The following is a 15,386-nucleotide window of genomic DNA, read 5'->3' as shown; positions in this document are numbered from 1 at the left end:
GCTCTATAAACCATCCTGGGCTGAGGATTTGGTGGCTCTGGGGTAGCAGTTTCCTTTCCTATCATTGCTTAGGTGCTGTACAATCTCTGAGCCCATTGCAAAAGTCACAGAGGAACACGAGGGGTAAACAGGATAATAGCCTGGAACCAGGATTTCATGACCTGGAAAGTAGTTTTGCAAACACAATTTGTTCTCCTTCTGCTGGAGTGATGTCCAGCACACAGAATCAGCCCAGCAGAGAGAAAGCCTCACATTTAGGATCTGTGCATCACTGGCCTTTCCATTTTCTTTTCCATACCAATGCAAAAGAAGGAATTTTATATATACTTTCCCTGTCTGAAACAGAAGAAAAACAATACCTTTTCTGGTAGAGCAGGATGCATTTTTCAGACATGAAGCAACCCTTCCATTTCAACATCAGCTTTGAAATGGGGTTTAACGCTGTGGCAATGAAACCCTTGATGTGACACCACTCCTGGCACCATGGGACATGGACAGGGTGGGGAGATATGCTGCTCTGGACTTATCCAGGACAGCTTTCACCTGGGCTGAGATGTTTTTCCTAGAAATTAAAAGCATTTATAGATCCTTGTACAGGTCTCAAAATCTAATTTAGGTCACTAACAATAAAATAATAAAAATGAGAAAAAAGACAAATTCTAGAGAGGGGAAAATGTTTTTCTTTAAAGCAGACAGGAGGATGTTTAGGGGCAGTTGTACCATTTTTCTAAGAGTGTCCATCCAGCCTCTTGATTTAAAGGACACCCTGTTGGCATTTGTTTTTCAGTGTTGATCCCTGACAGAGCTCAGCACTTGCTCTTTAAATAGTTCACAGCTGATAAAAGCATCCTTGTGGGAGGGAGCTGGCTTTGTCCTCAACTCCAACATCTGCAGGGAAGGCAGGTCTGTCCCATCTCTGCCTCTGATGAAAGAGCAGGATTTTGTTGCAGCTTCTTGGTGAGTGTGGCTGCTGGCACCAGGCTGGAGAAGAGGGAGGAGGGCATGTGCATCTCACCCAGTCTTTTTTCTGGTTCTGCTGTTTAGCACTGATCCTGACCCCATCATCCTGCTCACTGCTGGCAGCAGGGCTGAGATCAACAATCTATTCCATCCTGGTCTGCAGGCATTGACATCTCTCACTGCAAAGGAAGGCTTGTTTTCTTTCTTTCATGCTGTATTGTTGTCACTGAAGTTTTGATGGAATCAGAGCAGCCTCCTGAATATCCTGCAGAGATGTTCATTGAACTTAAATGGAAAAGATCCTACCAAAAGATTAACAGCTGTCACTGCCAACATGTGTGGAATAAATTTCCCAAACAGCCCCAAAGAGCAAGTTGCTCCAGTTAAATCACAGTGGGAGCCTGGAAAACTTCACAGAATCACAGAATGGTTTAGGAGGGAAGAGACCTTAGAGACAATTGTGTTTCACCCCTGCCACGGGCAGGGACACCTTCCACTGTCCCAGGCTGCTCCAAGCCCTGTCCAGCCTGGTCTTGGACATTGCCAGAGATCCAGGGGCAGCCACAGCTGCTCTGGGCACCCTGTAAAATTAAAGCAGGTGGAACCAAACTCTTCTCACTAGTGTCCAGTGACAGGATAAGAATGAATAGGTTAAAACTGAAATACAGGAAATTCCGTTTAAAACAAGAAAATAAAGCTTTCTCTTTTCTCTGCATGGGTAATCAAACTCAGGCACCCAGAGAGGTTGTGGAATCTCCATCCTCAGAGATGTTAGAAACCTGGCCACACACAGCCCTGAGGAGCCTGCTTTATCTGAGTTTGCTCTAAGCAAGATGTTCTACAAGTGAACCTTCCAGGCTCAATGACTTTGCAGTTCTGTGCCCCTGAAATTTAAGGGGTGAATGTTGGTGTTGGTTGAGGTCTGTGCTGCGTAGTGCACAGTTTAATTTCCTAACCTGGAGGAGGTTCAGGCAGCCAAAGTACAAAACAGCAATGGCTTTGAGGCTGGTAAAGAACTGCCAGCACATGGTGTGGAGGTTCACAGTCCACAGGAGAAGGACAACTTGTTGACATAACTCAAAAATGTGCCATCATTTGCTATTCAAGGATAATGAGGATTAATTTTTGCAAACGAAGGAAACAGGCACACGGCAGTGAATTCCTGGAAGAGCAAGAGATGTATAATCTCTCCAGGATGTACATAATAAGTGAGCAGAGATGTCTCATCATGAACACAAGCTTTTTTTTTTTTGTCTGACTAATAGCAGGACCTGAAAGTAAAACTGTCAGAACCTCCCATCCCCACTGAAGTCAACAAGTGCTCCTGTGATTTTAACAAAGAAATCAGAAAAACATTCTCAAATGCTGTTTTCTTCATTTTCAAGTTGCTTTTCCAATGAGGAAAAACACAAACCAAATAAATGAAGTAGCAAACTAAAAAGGTGCTGTAGCTCCTCAGAAGGCCCCAAGGGAAATGTAAAATGATTTGGTCATCCGTGCTGGAGCATCCATCACTTCACTCTGTCCTGTTTTCACATCCAGTCCCAGCACTCATTAATTTGCCCTCATTGCTTTGCAAGGATGGGCAGTTTCCCTGGCTGGCAGGGCCAAAGGAAGAAGCTGTGCTTTACATCCTGATTTCAAATCCAAAGAGGAGACCTTAGAGCCCCTGCCTTAGTGCTTATGAGAAAGATGAGGACAAACATTTTAGCAGGGCCTGCTGCAATGGGGCAATGGGGGTGGTTTAAAAGTACAAATGTGTCAATTTGGATTAGATATATGAAGGCAGAAATATTTTACAATGAAGGTGGTGAGGCTCTGGCACAGATTGCCCAGAAAACCTGTGGCTGCCCTGTGCCTGGCACTGTCCAAGGCAGGTTGAACAGCTTGGAGCACCCTGGGATAGTGTAAGGTGTCCCTGCCCATGGCAGGAGATTTGACTTTGAAAGGTCCCTTCCAACCTGAACCATTCCTCGATTCTATGATTTATAGCAACAACATTGAACTACCAAGGAAAGGTACCTCACCTCCCATGTGCAAACATCCAAACCTTTCTTCATTTTTGCTGTTTTACTAGGAATTGCCCCAGGCTGGCACTTGGAATACATTGATGTGATGGACTCTGCCATGGACAAGACATTTCGCTTCCAGTGCGATCGCTGGCTGGCTAAAGGTGAAGATGATGGGCAGCTCATCAGGGAACTGGCCTGTGCCAATAATGACATCCTGGAACTGAAGGAAAGGACTGGTGAGTCTGGAGTGCTCTTGTGCCATTTCCTGAGGGGCCTCAGAGGCCATAGACCACATTTTCTGCAAGCTGGAGGTTCCCACACAGGCTTTAGGGGTTATTTCATGTACACTTTAGCTCAATAGTGCAATTCCATGATAAGGAAGAAACAAAACAGGATTTATGAGGAAGAAAACTATCTCATTCTGGGTTGAAACCTAAGAGGGGCCCATTTGCAGTGGTTCAGTCCATCAGTAAGCCATGAAAACACATGGATATGATCTCATTAGAAGTAATGTGCTTCATTCTTTGAAGTGGGAAATAAGTTCAGTTCTTAAACCTTGGTAAGTAACATTGGTCCAGCTTCCTCCTTAACTGGTTCTGGGCTATGAGCTAAAGTGTCCCAGCTGAGTTTAACAGCCCACAGCCCTAGATCTGCTCTAGGAAATCCCACTGGGATCAAGGTAACTACACTGGTGTCTGATGTGGTGAGTGATTCAGCCAACAAGAGTTACTTTACCACACTGATGATATGCAGAGTCCATCTCAGGAACTACTGCACCAGTGCTCTTCTTCAGGAGAATCCTGGAGAGACAAAAACCACCTCAATTCACTGTGATTGTACTCTGCTTCTGAAGAACAATCAGCCTTGTGAGGGCCATTTTGGGTACTTACAGGCCACCACAGCATCTGAGCACATCCTGTTGGGTGCATGGACACCCTCCCTGTGCTAGGAACAGTGGCACAAAGAAAAAAAAAGAATGGAAAGTATGGAGGATTTGGGCTGTGCTTCAGATGAAGTGCTTAGCACAGCATGGAGCTGGACACAGCTGGTTCAAGATGGACCTCAATCATCCTTGTGGGTCCCTCCAACACAGAATATTCTATGGTTCTAAGAATAACTCCATCTATTCTTGCTACCCAATTGAACAGGACTCACATTTTTCATGCATTCTATCCCAAACCACTTAGAAGTCAAAAGTCCCACAGATTTCAGTGTGGTTTTTTTTTGTTTTCAGTGTGTCCATCCTTATTTTGCAAATGCTTGCTGTCTTGTGGGCTGTGATAAATATTAGGAAAGGGGTTTTTAAGCAAAGTGACAGCCAAATGAAGAGATCTTGCAGGCCATCTGCTCTTCCTTTTCTGCTTAACGTGTGTGTTAATTATGCTTTAAAGCCTATGAGATTGTCACAGTAACCAGCGACAGAGAGGATGCAGACACAAAGGAAAACATCTGGATCATCCTAGAAGGCAAGATGGGCCGCTCAAAGGAATTTCTCATGGAAAACTCCTCCAAGAAAAGGAGATTTGAAAGGTAGTAAGCAGGATGGTGGGCCAGAGGAACTCCCCACCTGTTGTGTGTCCTCCACAAATGCCTCCTCTTCTTGCCATGGGGAGCTGTGTTTATTCCATGCTGCTTCTCACCCTCCTTCCAAAAAGCCTGATGGTTTCCCACTTGGGTTACAGGGAAGATATCAAATGAGTTTTGGGTGGGAAGACACAGAGTAGGTTTCAGAGCAACTTTTTAGAACAAGGCATTTGGTAGAAGGAAAGGCAGATTTTGCATGTGTGTGTGTGTGTGTCCTTTTGTATCACTGCACACAAAGAGGCTCCTGGCAAGCTCCCAGGGATGCTGTGTGGTTTTTGAGCTGGGAGGAGCAGAAGGAAGCTGGAGGTGGTTTTAGTTCCTTTTACAGCATCTCTCACTGGCAGTGGGAATCAGAGAGAAAGTAATAATAGTTGGAGGCTAGATGTTGTCAGAGCTGCTCGGCTTTGACTCTGCAGATGGGTCTGGGGGCTGTGAGACCACTGTGGTGTGAGGAAAGGCAGGAATCAGCCTCCTGCCAGAGGCACATCCATGGAACATGGGCCATGGTCCTCCTCCCACGTGGGACCAAAGTGCTCCAGGTGTGGGCAGGGCTTTCTGCTTGTTTAAGTGCACATCACACCCTTAAGGCATGGTGACTTTGCCAAAGTTACTGCTGGCGCTCTGTTGCTTTATAGGGAGGAAAGGGTTTTTTTCTGGTAAAGGAAGGTGAAATTATGGCTAATGTGGAATGTAATATGACTGTCTGTGATATCACATGAATTATGAAAGACCAGGAGGAGCTTCTTGAGCTGATGGTGCCTATAGAGGATTAGACACCACTCTTCCTTAGGCACAGTCTGTCCTTGGAAACACCAAGGGCCAGCCCAAGGAAATAAACCCAACAGATACTCATGGAACACAACAGATCCAGTCAACACTTTGATAGAAACCTATCAAGCCTGCCCATGGCAGGAGTTTGGAATTAGATGATCTTTAGGATCCTTTCCAACCCAAACCATTCTGAGATTCTGTGATTTAATTGTTTCTCTGAACTATTTCCAATCCGAGCTTCAGGAAGGGTGTCTCAACTAGCAAATTTAAAACAGCTATGGTGGGTAGATGTGTAACAGATACAGTATCTGTCAAGAATGAATGAATAAGTGCTGGAGGGGAAATTAGTCATTCTTTAGCTTTATCTATAATGAGGCAAATTGATTTTGTATGTGGAGCAGCTCAAGTTTATCCTAGAAAGTCCTAGTGGCAACAATTTAAAGTGTCACCCCTAATCAGAGAAAATACTAAATTTAAATATGGAAATTATACTTTGTGTTGAATGATTGTAGGTTAAATCAAATGACTGTAAATGAAGGCTTATCTTCTATCTTCCATACCCATGTGCAAATTACTTAATGTCCATATGAGGCAAGTCACTGGCAGCCTCCAGGATGCTGAAACTGCTCCCTGTTTCCTGTAGGGGAGCAACAGACACATTCCAGTTCTCTTCAAAGAATGTTGGTGATATTGCAGCCATCTGTGTTGGTCACTGCCCAAAAGATGGGAAGAAGTCATCTGCAAAAGCTGATGTCTTCTGGCATGTCCAGGAGATTATTGTGACAGAGATGGAGCTCTGCAACAAGTAAGTGCCTCTCATCTGCAAGGAGGGCATGGGGGAGCTGAGCACCTCTGCTCATCCTCCTGAAGCATTACAGGCTCAAAAAATAGCTGAAAGTCTTATTTTCTGTTATGAATGTCCTTGTCCATTCTGTCCAGAATGTCCTTGTCTGGCTCACCTGCACGGTTTCTGAGTTGTTAGAGAGGGTATTTGCATGTGCAGGAAGCTTTTTTTGGCTGGAGTGAATCTCAGAGCCAGGATGAATTGATGTCTCACCTTATGGAAAACAAACAGAATAGCTGAAATTCAAGGAGTTTGTAGGATACTCTGGACTGGTCTTAAAGTAAACCTTGTGAAAGAATTCCTAGAAACGAGAATAAGAGAAAGCCTGAGCCGCTGATTCAGACCAGTTTGGATAAGAGATCCTTCTGGTCTGGTCCAAAAGGCCACACATGACTGGAAGGGTTGCAAGCTGTATGATTGCATACCTGAAGAGCCCTGAGCAGGGTCAGGTCATTCACACTTTGACCTGAGCCCCATTTTTGGGAGGGGAGCAGATTCCTGAGCAGGAGCAGGGGAGATCACCCATTTGCAGAACAAGCTGCACTTCAGTAAAACAATCCACAGCATTAATTGTGCATTTCTTTTCTTCTTCATGATATTTCCATTGCTGCTGAAGAATTTAGCTACAAGGAGTTCATTCCAGCTGAGACAATTGAGTGTTTAAGAAGAAATCCTTGAAGTGGTGCTTTTTTTTTTTTTTAAGAAGCTAAGAGTCTCTCCTAGCAAATTAATCAGCCAGCTGAAGAGCCTTAATAATATTTGCTGAATGAAAACTCACTCAATTGCATACTAAAACATGTTCTTTTCTCCTGGTGGGGAAAAGCCTGGAACCCTCAAAGTCCAGCTGTGCAATCAGATCCGTGCACTGAACTCACTGGGAGCATGCTGAAACTGCTGGGACAGTGTGCTGTGAAGGGGCCAAAGGTTTTCTCATAAAATCCCACTTTTTAAAGATTGCTTTAAATTAAAGAGGGCAGCCAGAAGGTGTGGGTAAACCTGCAGCCTGTCCTTGCACTGGAGCAGGGCTCCAGCTCTGCAGATGCTGCACTTTGCAGTGGTGTTTGCTGTGCACATGAGAAACTGCAGAGCTTGCACCATGAGAACAAGTTCTCACTTAAGGTACTACCCATCCCAAATATCAAAAACCTACCAGGCAAGCCAAGGACTAAATTACAAGAGTTACCAGACTGTTGCAGTAACAGTTTTGAATTATACTGTGATTTTTCCTTTTGCTAGTACTTCTTAGTATGCAAAAAGATTGCATTTAAAGATTTTCCTTGCACATTCCAGGGCTACAAAGGTCACCTTGTTTCTCTTTACCCTTTGTGAAGATTAGCATGCACCATTTTCCTTCCAGACCATGAGATATTACACAGCTGAGGAAATCAATCTGCAGCATTGGGCATCCTCTCTGTCACACTCTCATGCAGTTTTTCTGTCCCTGAGACTAAAAGTTTGCTCCCCCTGGAATTTCTCACCTACAGAGCTTCTTTCCAGGGAATGAGTGCTTCTCTTTGGCTGCAGAAAACGCCAAGAGTGTAGGAAGTGCTTAAGGAATGCCATACAGCTGGAGTCACAGTAACCCTTGCTCCAGGTGTTTATTTTACACACACACTGCAATCCAGCCACACTCCACTCAGGAGGACCTGCTGCAGTTCAGTGAAGGTGGGGGAAGGTGGAAAAGCTGATCTGGAACTGATCTGCATCATTGCAAATGAAATACATGATTAAGAGTGGAGTGCTCCAGCCCCTGGCTGAGCACCAGCTCGGAGGTAATTTATGGATGAGCTCAGTGTTCCCTGCACATCACCAGAGACAGCACCAGAGACAAGGGCTGGCAGCATCTGGTACCTATCATTGCTGTGTTACAGCTTTTTTTTCCCCTGCTAAGGATGAGACGGGTGATCTAGAACAGAAAGGGGAGATTTAAACCTCCTCTGTCTTTCCTGTTCGTTTTTTTTACGTCTTTTTCCTTCTTTAGCTCTGATTTTGACTGCTTGTCCTGCCTTGGTGAGTCTGGAACTGGACATGCCATTGCACAGGCTGAAGAGGTGAAAGAGCCACACAGATCCTTGCCATGTGCAGTGTTCCTGTGGCTGTGTGGGGAGAGGACAGATTTTTCCAGTTGCAAAGTTCCATCGTGGCTCTTTTTCTAGAGAAATATTCAAGTTCTGGTACACAGAGGGAAAGATGCTCAAGTAGGATTGTTATTGGGCAAGAGAATGCACCCTCCCTAACTTGCTGGCTCCATGTTTGTAACAAAAACGTGGCCACAACCCCAGGGCAGTGCCTGTCCCTGTGCTGGGACACCTCTAGTGATGGGGACACTCTGGAACCCTCAGGACAAGAGAGACCCCGAGGGGCTGGAGCGTGTCCAGGGCAGGAACGGAGCTGGGGAAGGGGCTGGAGCCCCAGGAGAGGCTGAGGGAGCTGGGAAGGGGCTCAGCCTGGAGAAAAGGAGGCTCAGGGGGGACCTTGTGGCTCTGCACAGCTCCTGGCGGGAGGGGACAGCCGGGGGGATTTGGGATCTTATCCCAGGGAACAGGGACAGGAGAAGAAGGAACGGCCTCAGGCTGGGCATGGGGATGTTTGGGTTGGGTATTAGGGACAATTTCTTCACTAAAAGGGTTTCCCAGCCCTGGAACAGCTGCTTGGGGCAGTGGTGAGTCCCCATCCCTGGAGGTGTTTAAAAGCCACGTGGATGCTGCATTTGAGGACATGGAACAGCGGTGGCCTTGGCAGTGCTGGGGCAGCAGTTCCACTCAACAATCTTAGGAGGCTTTTCCAACATAAACAATTCCACAATCCTCTAACACCTTCCCCACAAAGTGCCCTCCCGTGCCCCTAACCTGGTGCCAACCCCCCTTGTGGCAGGTACTTCTTCAGGTGCAACGCGAAAATCCCTCTGCGCTACAAGAGGCGAGACTACAAAGTCTTTGAGTGTGCCAAGGTCACCGAGAGCTTTGCCAGCAAAGCCCGGAGCCTGGTGCCAGTCAAATACGAGACCATCGTGGTCACGGGCTTCGAGAAGGGCGCGGGCACCGACGCCAACGTGTTCATCACCATCTACGGCCTCAACGGGGACTCGGGCCGGCGCGCGCTGCGGCAGAAGTTCAGGAACCTCTTCGAGAGGGGCAAAACCAGCAGGTTTTACCTGGAAACGCTGGACATGGGGGAGCTGAAGAAGGTCCGGATCGAGCACGACAACAGCGGCCTGGGTCCGGGCTGGCTGGTGGAGAGGGTGGAGATCACCAACTCGGCCACTGGTGTCACCACCATATTTCCCTGTGGGAAGTGGCTGGATGAAAACAGGGGGGATGGGTTGATCTGTAGGGACCTTTTTCCTAGTTATTGAGGAGGTCCCTTCGTTATGCTTTGGTTTTTTTCCTCGTTATACCGTTTTATATTGCATTTTGCTTTGTAATGCGCTGCTTTTTGTATTGAGAGGTTTTTAGTAATGTCCTGGTTTAGGACACATCCACCTCAGACATTCTGCCGCATCTCCTTCCCCTCCTTCACTCTCAAATCCAGCCTTCAAGGTCCAAAACTTATTTCTGGGCTAAACACACAAATGGGGATATAATTCAACACCACAAAGTCACCCCAGGACAAGTAGCAAGGCGTCCTTCCTGGGGTAAAATTTTGTAAAACTAATGGTTTTGTTGTTTTTTTTTTAAATTAAAGTACATATAAAACTGTGAATTAAATAAACACACTTATTGCTTACTTACAATTAAAAGCTACAATCAGCAGAGATATAAACTGTCCTTTACCAGCTCAGATGTTTCTGCTCTCAGTGTTACACCTTCACCAGGCTGTGAAAACCCACTGACCCACTCTTCTGATAGGCTCCACTTTTAGATGAGCATGAGAGAGTTGAGACACATTTATTTTTAAAAAATTGAGCCTGGAGATCCCAGTTTTTTCCCACTTCTGGCAACTGCGAGCTCTGCACGTCCATACACACAAATGAACATCTCCAGAGGGCACCACATCAAAAAACAGCAGGCACAGGAGGACTTTCCATGGGGAGTTTGGGGGAGCATCTGCATCCACACAGCCAGGTCTCAAGCAGTGGGATCTGGATGGTGTCTTCCACCTCATGGACTTTTTTTCCCCCAGGACAGACTCTGCTCCCTGGCTGAATTTCTACAACTCTGCCAAGAGCTGAGATCTGTGGTTACAGCTGGCAATGCAAAAGACCTTCCAGATAATCAATTCCACAGCAAGGAAGCTGTGCTAACTGTATTCAAAGCTGACTCAGGATAATCTTACCCTACATGGCCTGAATACCAGCTCTGCTTCAGAGCAACTGCCATTCATTTTAACTTTTTTTCTTTCTTTTAATAATGATTGCTGTTTTGTCTATTTCTGTGGCAGAGAAGGGATTTTCCAGAGGCAGTGAAGGCCAGTGCTCCTGTCAATGAGCTCTTCCCACATCTCTACAGGTACCAACGACAGAATCTGCTCCTAGATCATCGCTTCTGGAGCCCTGTCTCTCTCTCTAGGGAGCAAAGCAGCAGGGCACATCCTCAGGAGGAGAAATGGAGGTGTTTGAGCCATGAGGACCTTCCTCCTAGCCCATCCTGGAGAGGACATACCCTCTCCCAGAAGCTGGTTTTAAACAATAACTTTGTATGAATAGGAATCAAATTAGTCAAAAGTAGGTTCAATCCAATAATGCCATCCACCCTGCCAGTTCCTGGGCTGAGGATGATGTTTCTGCTGGTCCCACTGCTCAGTCCCTCACTGCTCATGGGCAAAGCAGGCCCAGCAAAGGCTGGTGGTGCTGAGACAGGAGTTAGAAGCATCTTAGAAATGCTGTCGATTGCTCAGAGGTATTTGAAAGCTGCTAACCCACCAAAGTCCTTCCAGAGAAGTTCTGGGTTTCTCTTCTACCCCAGCAGGTACCACAAAAGATACTTGACCTTATATCATGGCTCACTGTGCCAGCTCACATAATAGCCCAAACAAATCCATTTTAGAAACCTTTATGGTAACTGATGGTTTTGGAGCAGAGCAAGTTGCTTAAATGAGCCCACTAATCAACCTCATCAGTGATCAGCTGCTCACTGAGAGGAATAATAATAGCAGCCTTTCCTGGCTGTGTTCTCCCTCCCCATGGCAGATTGGTGCTGCCCAGCCCTGAGCAAGGAGCTGGGAGCTCACAGGAGGAGCAGAACAGCCCTTAGGAGGGCTAGTGTCTGACTGCATCCCTGGGACCCTGCTGGGATAGGGTTCAGGCTCCCTGGATGGAGTCTGGTGTGTCTGAGTTTGTGGTTCTTGTGCAGTGTCATTGCAGTCCCCCAGTAGGTGAAGCAAAATAATGGTCAGGCTTTTGACCTCCCTGCATTCCCTCCCAAGCAAGTTCAACCAGCACTGTGAAAAAAAACAACTGTCCTGTCAAGAGGTTTGGCTTCTTTTTACACAAATGTGTGCTGCAGTGAAATAGGAGTTTGTTCCAGTACAAATCTGCTGTAGTCCCAGAATTTCCAGCTGGCTCCAGTCACTGCCTACTTAGTACAGGGTGGTGGGGAAACTGGTTTTAGAGCATCAGTTTAACCCCTGCCATCCCCTGGGCAAACCCACTGCACTGGTACTTGCTTCCAAGGCCAGGTTGGATGGGGTTGGGAGCAACCTGTTCTAATGAAGGAGTCCCTGCCCAGGGCAGGGGGTGGAAACTAAATCTTTGAGATCCCTTTCAGTCCAAATCATTCTGTGATCCAATGAAGATTCCAGCCCTGGGGAGCAGTGGGGCAGCTCCTGACCCACACACCACCCCTTCCTGGGGCAAGGAGGAAAGATAAATCCTTACCTTGCATGTGAGATGTGCTCACATCTGGGAGGAATCACGGGTAGCAAGTGGCTAGAACCATGGGTTGAGGCACAGCTGAAGCAGGAATTAATCCCTTCAGAGTGACCAGATCACTGTGTAGGTGGGAGAAGAGTTTGTAGGTACCTGGGTTGTCATCAAGGCCACCTGCCATCCCTGGACAGGCTTATTCAACACAAAAGCTCCAGGCAAAGCTGCCCTGAAAAGGCCCAAAGGAGTTTGCTGATAGAGGGTCAGCACCCCCACTGCCTAGCAGGAAGGCAGCCTTGGCAAAGCATGAAAGAAATCTGGTTTTTTTCCACTAAAGACTTCAAACAAGCCCCTCCTTAGTGCAAAGCTCAGCTCTACCCTGGCTCTGGGGAATCCCTCTGTTGCTACAACAACTAATGCTGCAGAAGTAATAAGGCAAGAGTGGAGTTTTTCCAACAGCTGGATTTGCATTAAGCTGCTAAATTCAACACATTCTTGGCCAAGTGGAGATCTAGGCAGGAGAAAAGCCAAAAATTTTCTAGTTCTGTGCCTTTTGCAGGGCTTAGTCAATCTTTTCCAAGCATCCCAAAGCTTGTATCAGGCAGATACAAGGCTCCTGCCCCCACCACCAACTTCTCCCTTTTTTTCCACTTTATTTCCTAATTTATGGCATTTTAATGCACATAAATTAGGAAACAGTGATGTAAATAAGAGCCAAGAGGAAAGAGCAAGATTGGTAGCAATAAGTGTGAGTCTTCAAAACCTGGTTGTCCCATTGTATTTGTGTTCTCCACCATTTTGGGACTCTGATGAAGTTCTGCATTAACTAAACTTAGTTTTACTAAAGCACTTGGGTGCTGCCAGTGAAAACAAGTATAAACAAGGAGTACTTAATAGTGTTTCATGCTGAAGGACCAGTTGCCTCTTGGTGCAGGACACAGAGAATTATTTGCAAATCTCTATGAAATTGTTGCTAAGCACTTCTGGTAACATCACATGCCTACGTGAACCTTAGGTTCATGAAAGGGGAACAACTGAGAAATGTGAAGTATCTTATATTCTGTATGTAGAAAATGCCTTATAATCTTCCTTGCCCCTTTCTTATGTCTAGTGGTCTGTTCTGAACAAGAAAAGAGCTCAAAAAACCCAAAAAACAAACAAACAGAATTATTAGTGGAGTTGTACAGCTCTGAGCTGCAACCTTGGACCAGCTGCAGATTTAGACACCACAAAATAAGGGCTAAGCCTCCTGACCCTGGGCAGCTGCTGCCAGAGGTGAATAAAGTGGTGCAATAAAGATGTTGCACCTCTGTCCATGCTGCTGTGCCATGATGGGCACAGCCTCTCTCCCTCCCCAGGCAGGCACTGTGCTCAGCAGGGCTCTGATCAGATTGTGGCAGCTCGTTTGCTGCTCCAGTTCCAAAACAAACCCGACTGCCATCTGCAGCACCTCTCTCACCCTTCTGAAGAACATCAGCAGGATCTCAATGAGAAACTGAGATTTTCCCCAGCTGGACCAGCAGGCCACTTTCAACCTGTTTTCTGAGTTTCTAAAAGCCTCCTGTAACAAGAGCTTTGTGTTGTGAGAACACAGTTCACCCCTTATGCAGCTTTCGATGGATGCTGGAGGAGCTGGCAGTTCCCTCCAGCTACAGGAACAAAATCTCCAGGATCAGCAGCCACTTGTCTCCAAGGCTTATTTAGTCTAATCACACAGTCAAAGCTAGGCACTAGTCTCAGCTTTTCAGGAGGAGTAGCTGAATCAAGAGTGGGCAGGAGAAGACTGGCACCATTTGTTGTGGGAGAAAATAAAAGCACAGGAGGACCTGCGGAATGGATTCTGCAGGATGCAAAACTGGTTGTATGACCCACTGGATTCTCTAATGGGTAGCAAAAAGGACTGAAAGTACCTTCAAATGTACTTGTATTAGTTTGAAGGGTTTGGGTTTTTTCTTCCAATCAGTTTCTCCTTTCTTAGTTATTAGAGAGTTATTAGAAGGAATCCTTCTCCACCAGGGAGGGTGGGAGAACCTGTTGATACCTCTGCAGGACTTGCTAGAGATACCTTACAGGCACTATGTGATGTGTTTAGAGGATAAATCTCTCTTTAACAGACAACCTTCTGAAATTCTGGAAAGCGGTTTTGGTACCTGATCACCAAACTGGTGTCACAGACCACCACACACAGCAAAGTGCCTGGTGTGGAGAGCCTCACCTTCACCTCAGCTCAGCCACCAGCAGCCTCTGCAAACCAGATGGGCAGAGTATTTTATACCCCAGCAGTGGTTCTCCTGCACATCAAAGTGACACAAGCAGTGAAAGGAGAATTGCATTCCAACCCAAAGAAACCAGAAATGAGCAGTAAATAAAGACCAAGCGATTGCCCTTGCCAGGTGGCTCCTGCGTGGCACAGGTTTATAGTTAGCAATGTGGTTTGTTTTATTAGTTATAAATAAAGTACAAAAAATCCACCAAAAGTGAATCTAAGCATTTACACAATTTCTAATGTCTTTCCATTTCTTCAATGCACTATTGCTTTAATATTAATAATAAATATTTTTCTAGCTTTCTTCTATAAAATAGTCTATGTAGCAAAATGTTGCACAGCACAACAGAACAGCAGTAGGAATACAAAAATGTGGGTGATCCTTTCACCTGCCCGGGTCATTAAAGGAGAGGGGGTTTTGTTTACTCGCTCCTTGTTTTGCTTATCCCTCTTACAGTGACTTTGAGAGGGAGGACAACCAGCCCCCCTGTCCCCACACAGCTCAAAATCACAGCTCCAGGCTACAGGGGAGGAGTGTTACAGAGCAGCAAGGTAAAAAACACAGACAGGTTTAAAACCCGGGGTAAGGCAAAGTCAACAAAGCAGCGCAGCACCCTGAAGGGACAGAGAGAAAAAAATTAAGGTACTGTGATTTTGTGCCTTTTCTAACCCAACTGAGAATTTCATCCAAAGCTTTTTTGTGGGGAGGATGGCTACTGGCTGGGCACATGCATCAAACCCTGCTTCTGTCTGTACACAGCTGAATGTCTGCACTGACCGAGCATGGTTATGGCTTAAAGCTTAAAATGCTATCAAAGGTTCTCTAGCCTTCTGGCAAAGCTGGAACACATGGTACTCAGGAGCCTTTGGGGAAAGGGCAACACATTGCAAGAGCAGAGCAGCCATGGCAGGATGGGGATGCTTGGCCATGTTAGTTTGGGGCTGACCCCCTTCTTGGGGATAGGAGGGCTCTGGGGCAGGTCCCAGTTCTACACTGGATTAAAAAGCTCCAAATTGAGGCTCCCTCCTGTACAGGAGGGGGTAAAACCGGCTGGGCAAAGTCAGTGTCATGCATTTCTCAGAGCTGGGTTACAGCCAGTGCTGATGGCAGGCGTTGCAAAGAGATGGCAAGTGGAGCCCGTGTCC

The 15,386-nt window shown here is 46.3% G+C and overlaps 1 protein-coding gene across 1 annotated transcript in view; it reads left to right on the top strand.

Moving 5' to 3' along the window:
• Window positions 1-9,526, top strand: part of LOXHD1 (lipoxygenase homology PLAT domains 1) — a gene marked incomplete at both ends in the record, with an annotated part of 129,367 nt that extends 119,841 nt beyond the window's left edge. The window contains 4 exons of the mRNA XM_079330659.1: window positions 3,038-3,208; window positions 4,364-4,502; window positions 5,971-6,132; window positions 9,046-9,526. Of these exons, the coding sequence (XP_079186785.1) occupies window positions 3,038-3,208; window positions 4,364-4,502; window positions 5,971-6,132; window positions 9,046-9,526 (953 nt within the window). The remainder of the gene's footprint in view (window positions 1-3,037; window positions 3,209-4,363; window positions 4,503-5,970; window positions 6,133-9,045) is intronic.
• Window positions 9,527-15,386: the final 5,860 nt, after the last annotated feature.

The sequence above is a fragment of the Erithacus rubecula genome, assembly GCF_903797595.1.
Source record: "Erithacus rubecula genome assembly, chromosome: Z".
Lineage (NCBI taxonomy): Eukaryota > Metazoa > Chordata > Aves > Passeriformes > Muscicapidae > Erithacus > Erithacus rubecula.
This window is presented reverse-complemented; position numbering and strand designations above follow the sequence as displayed.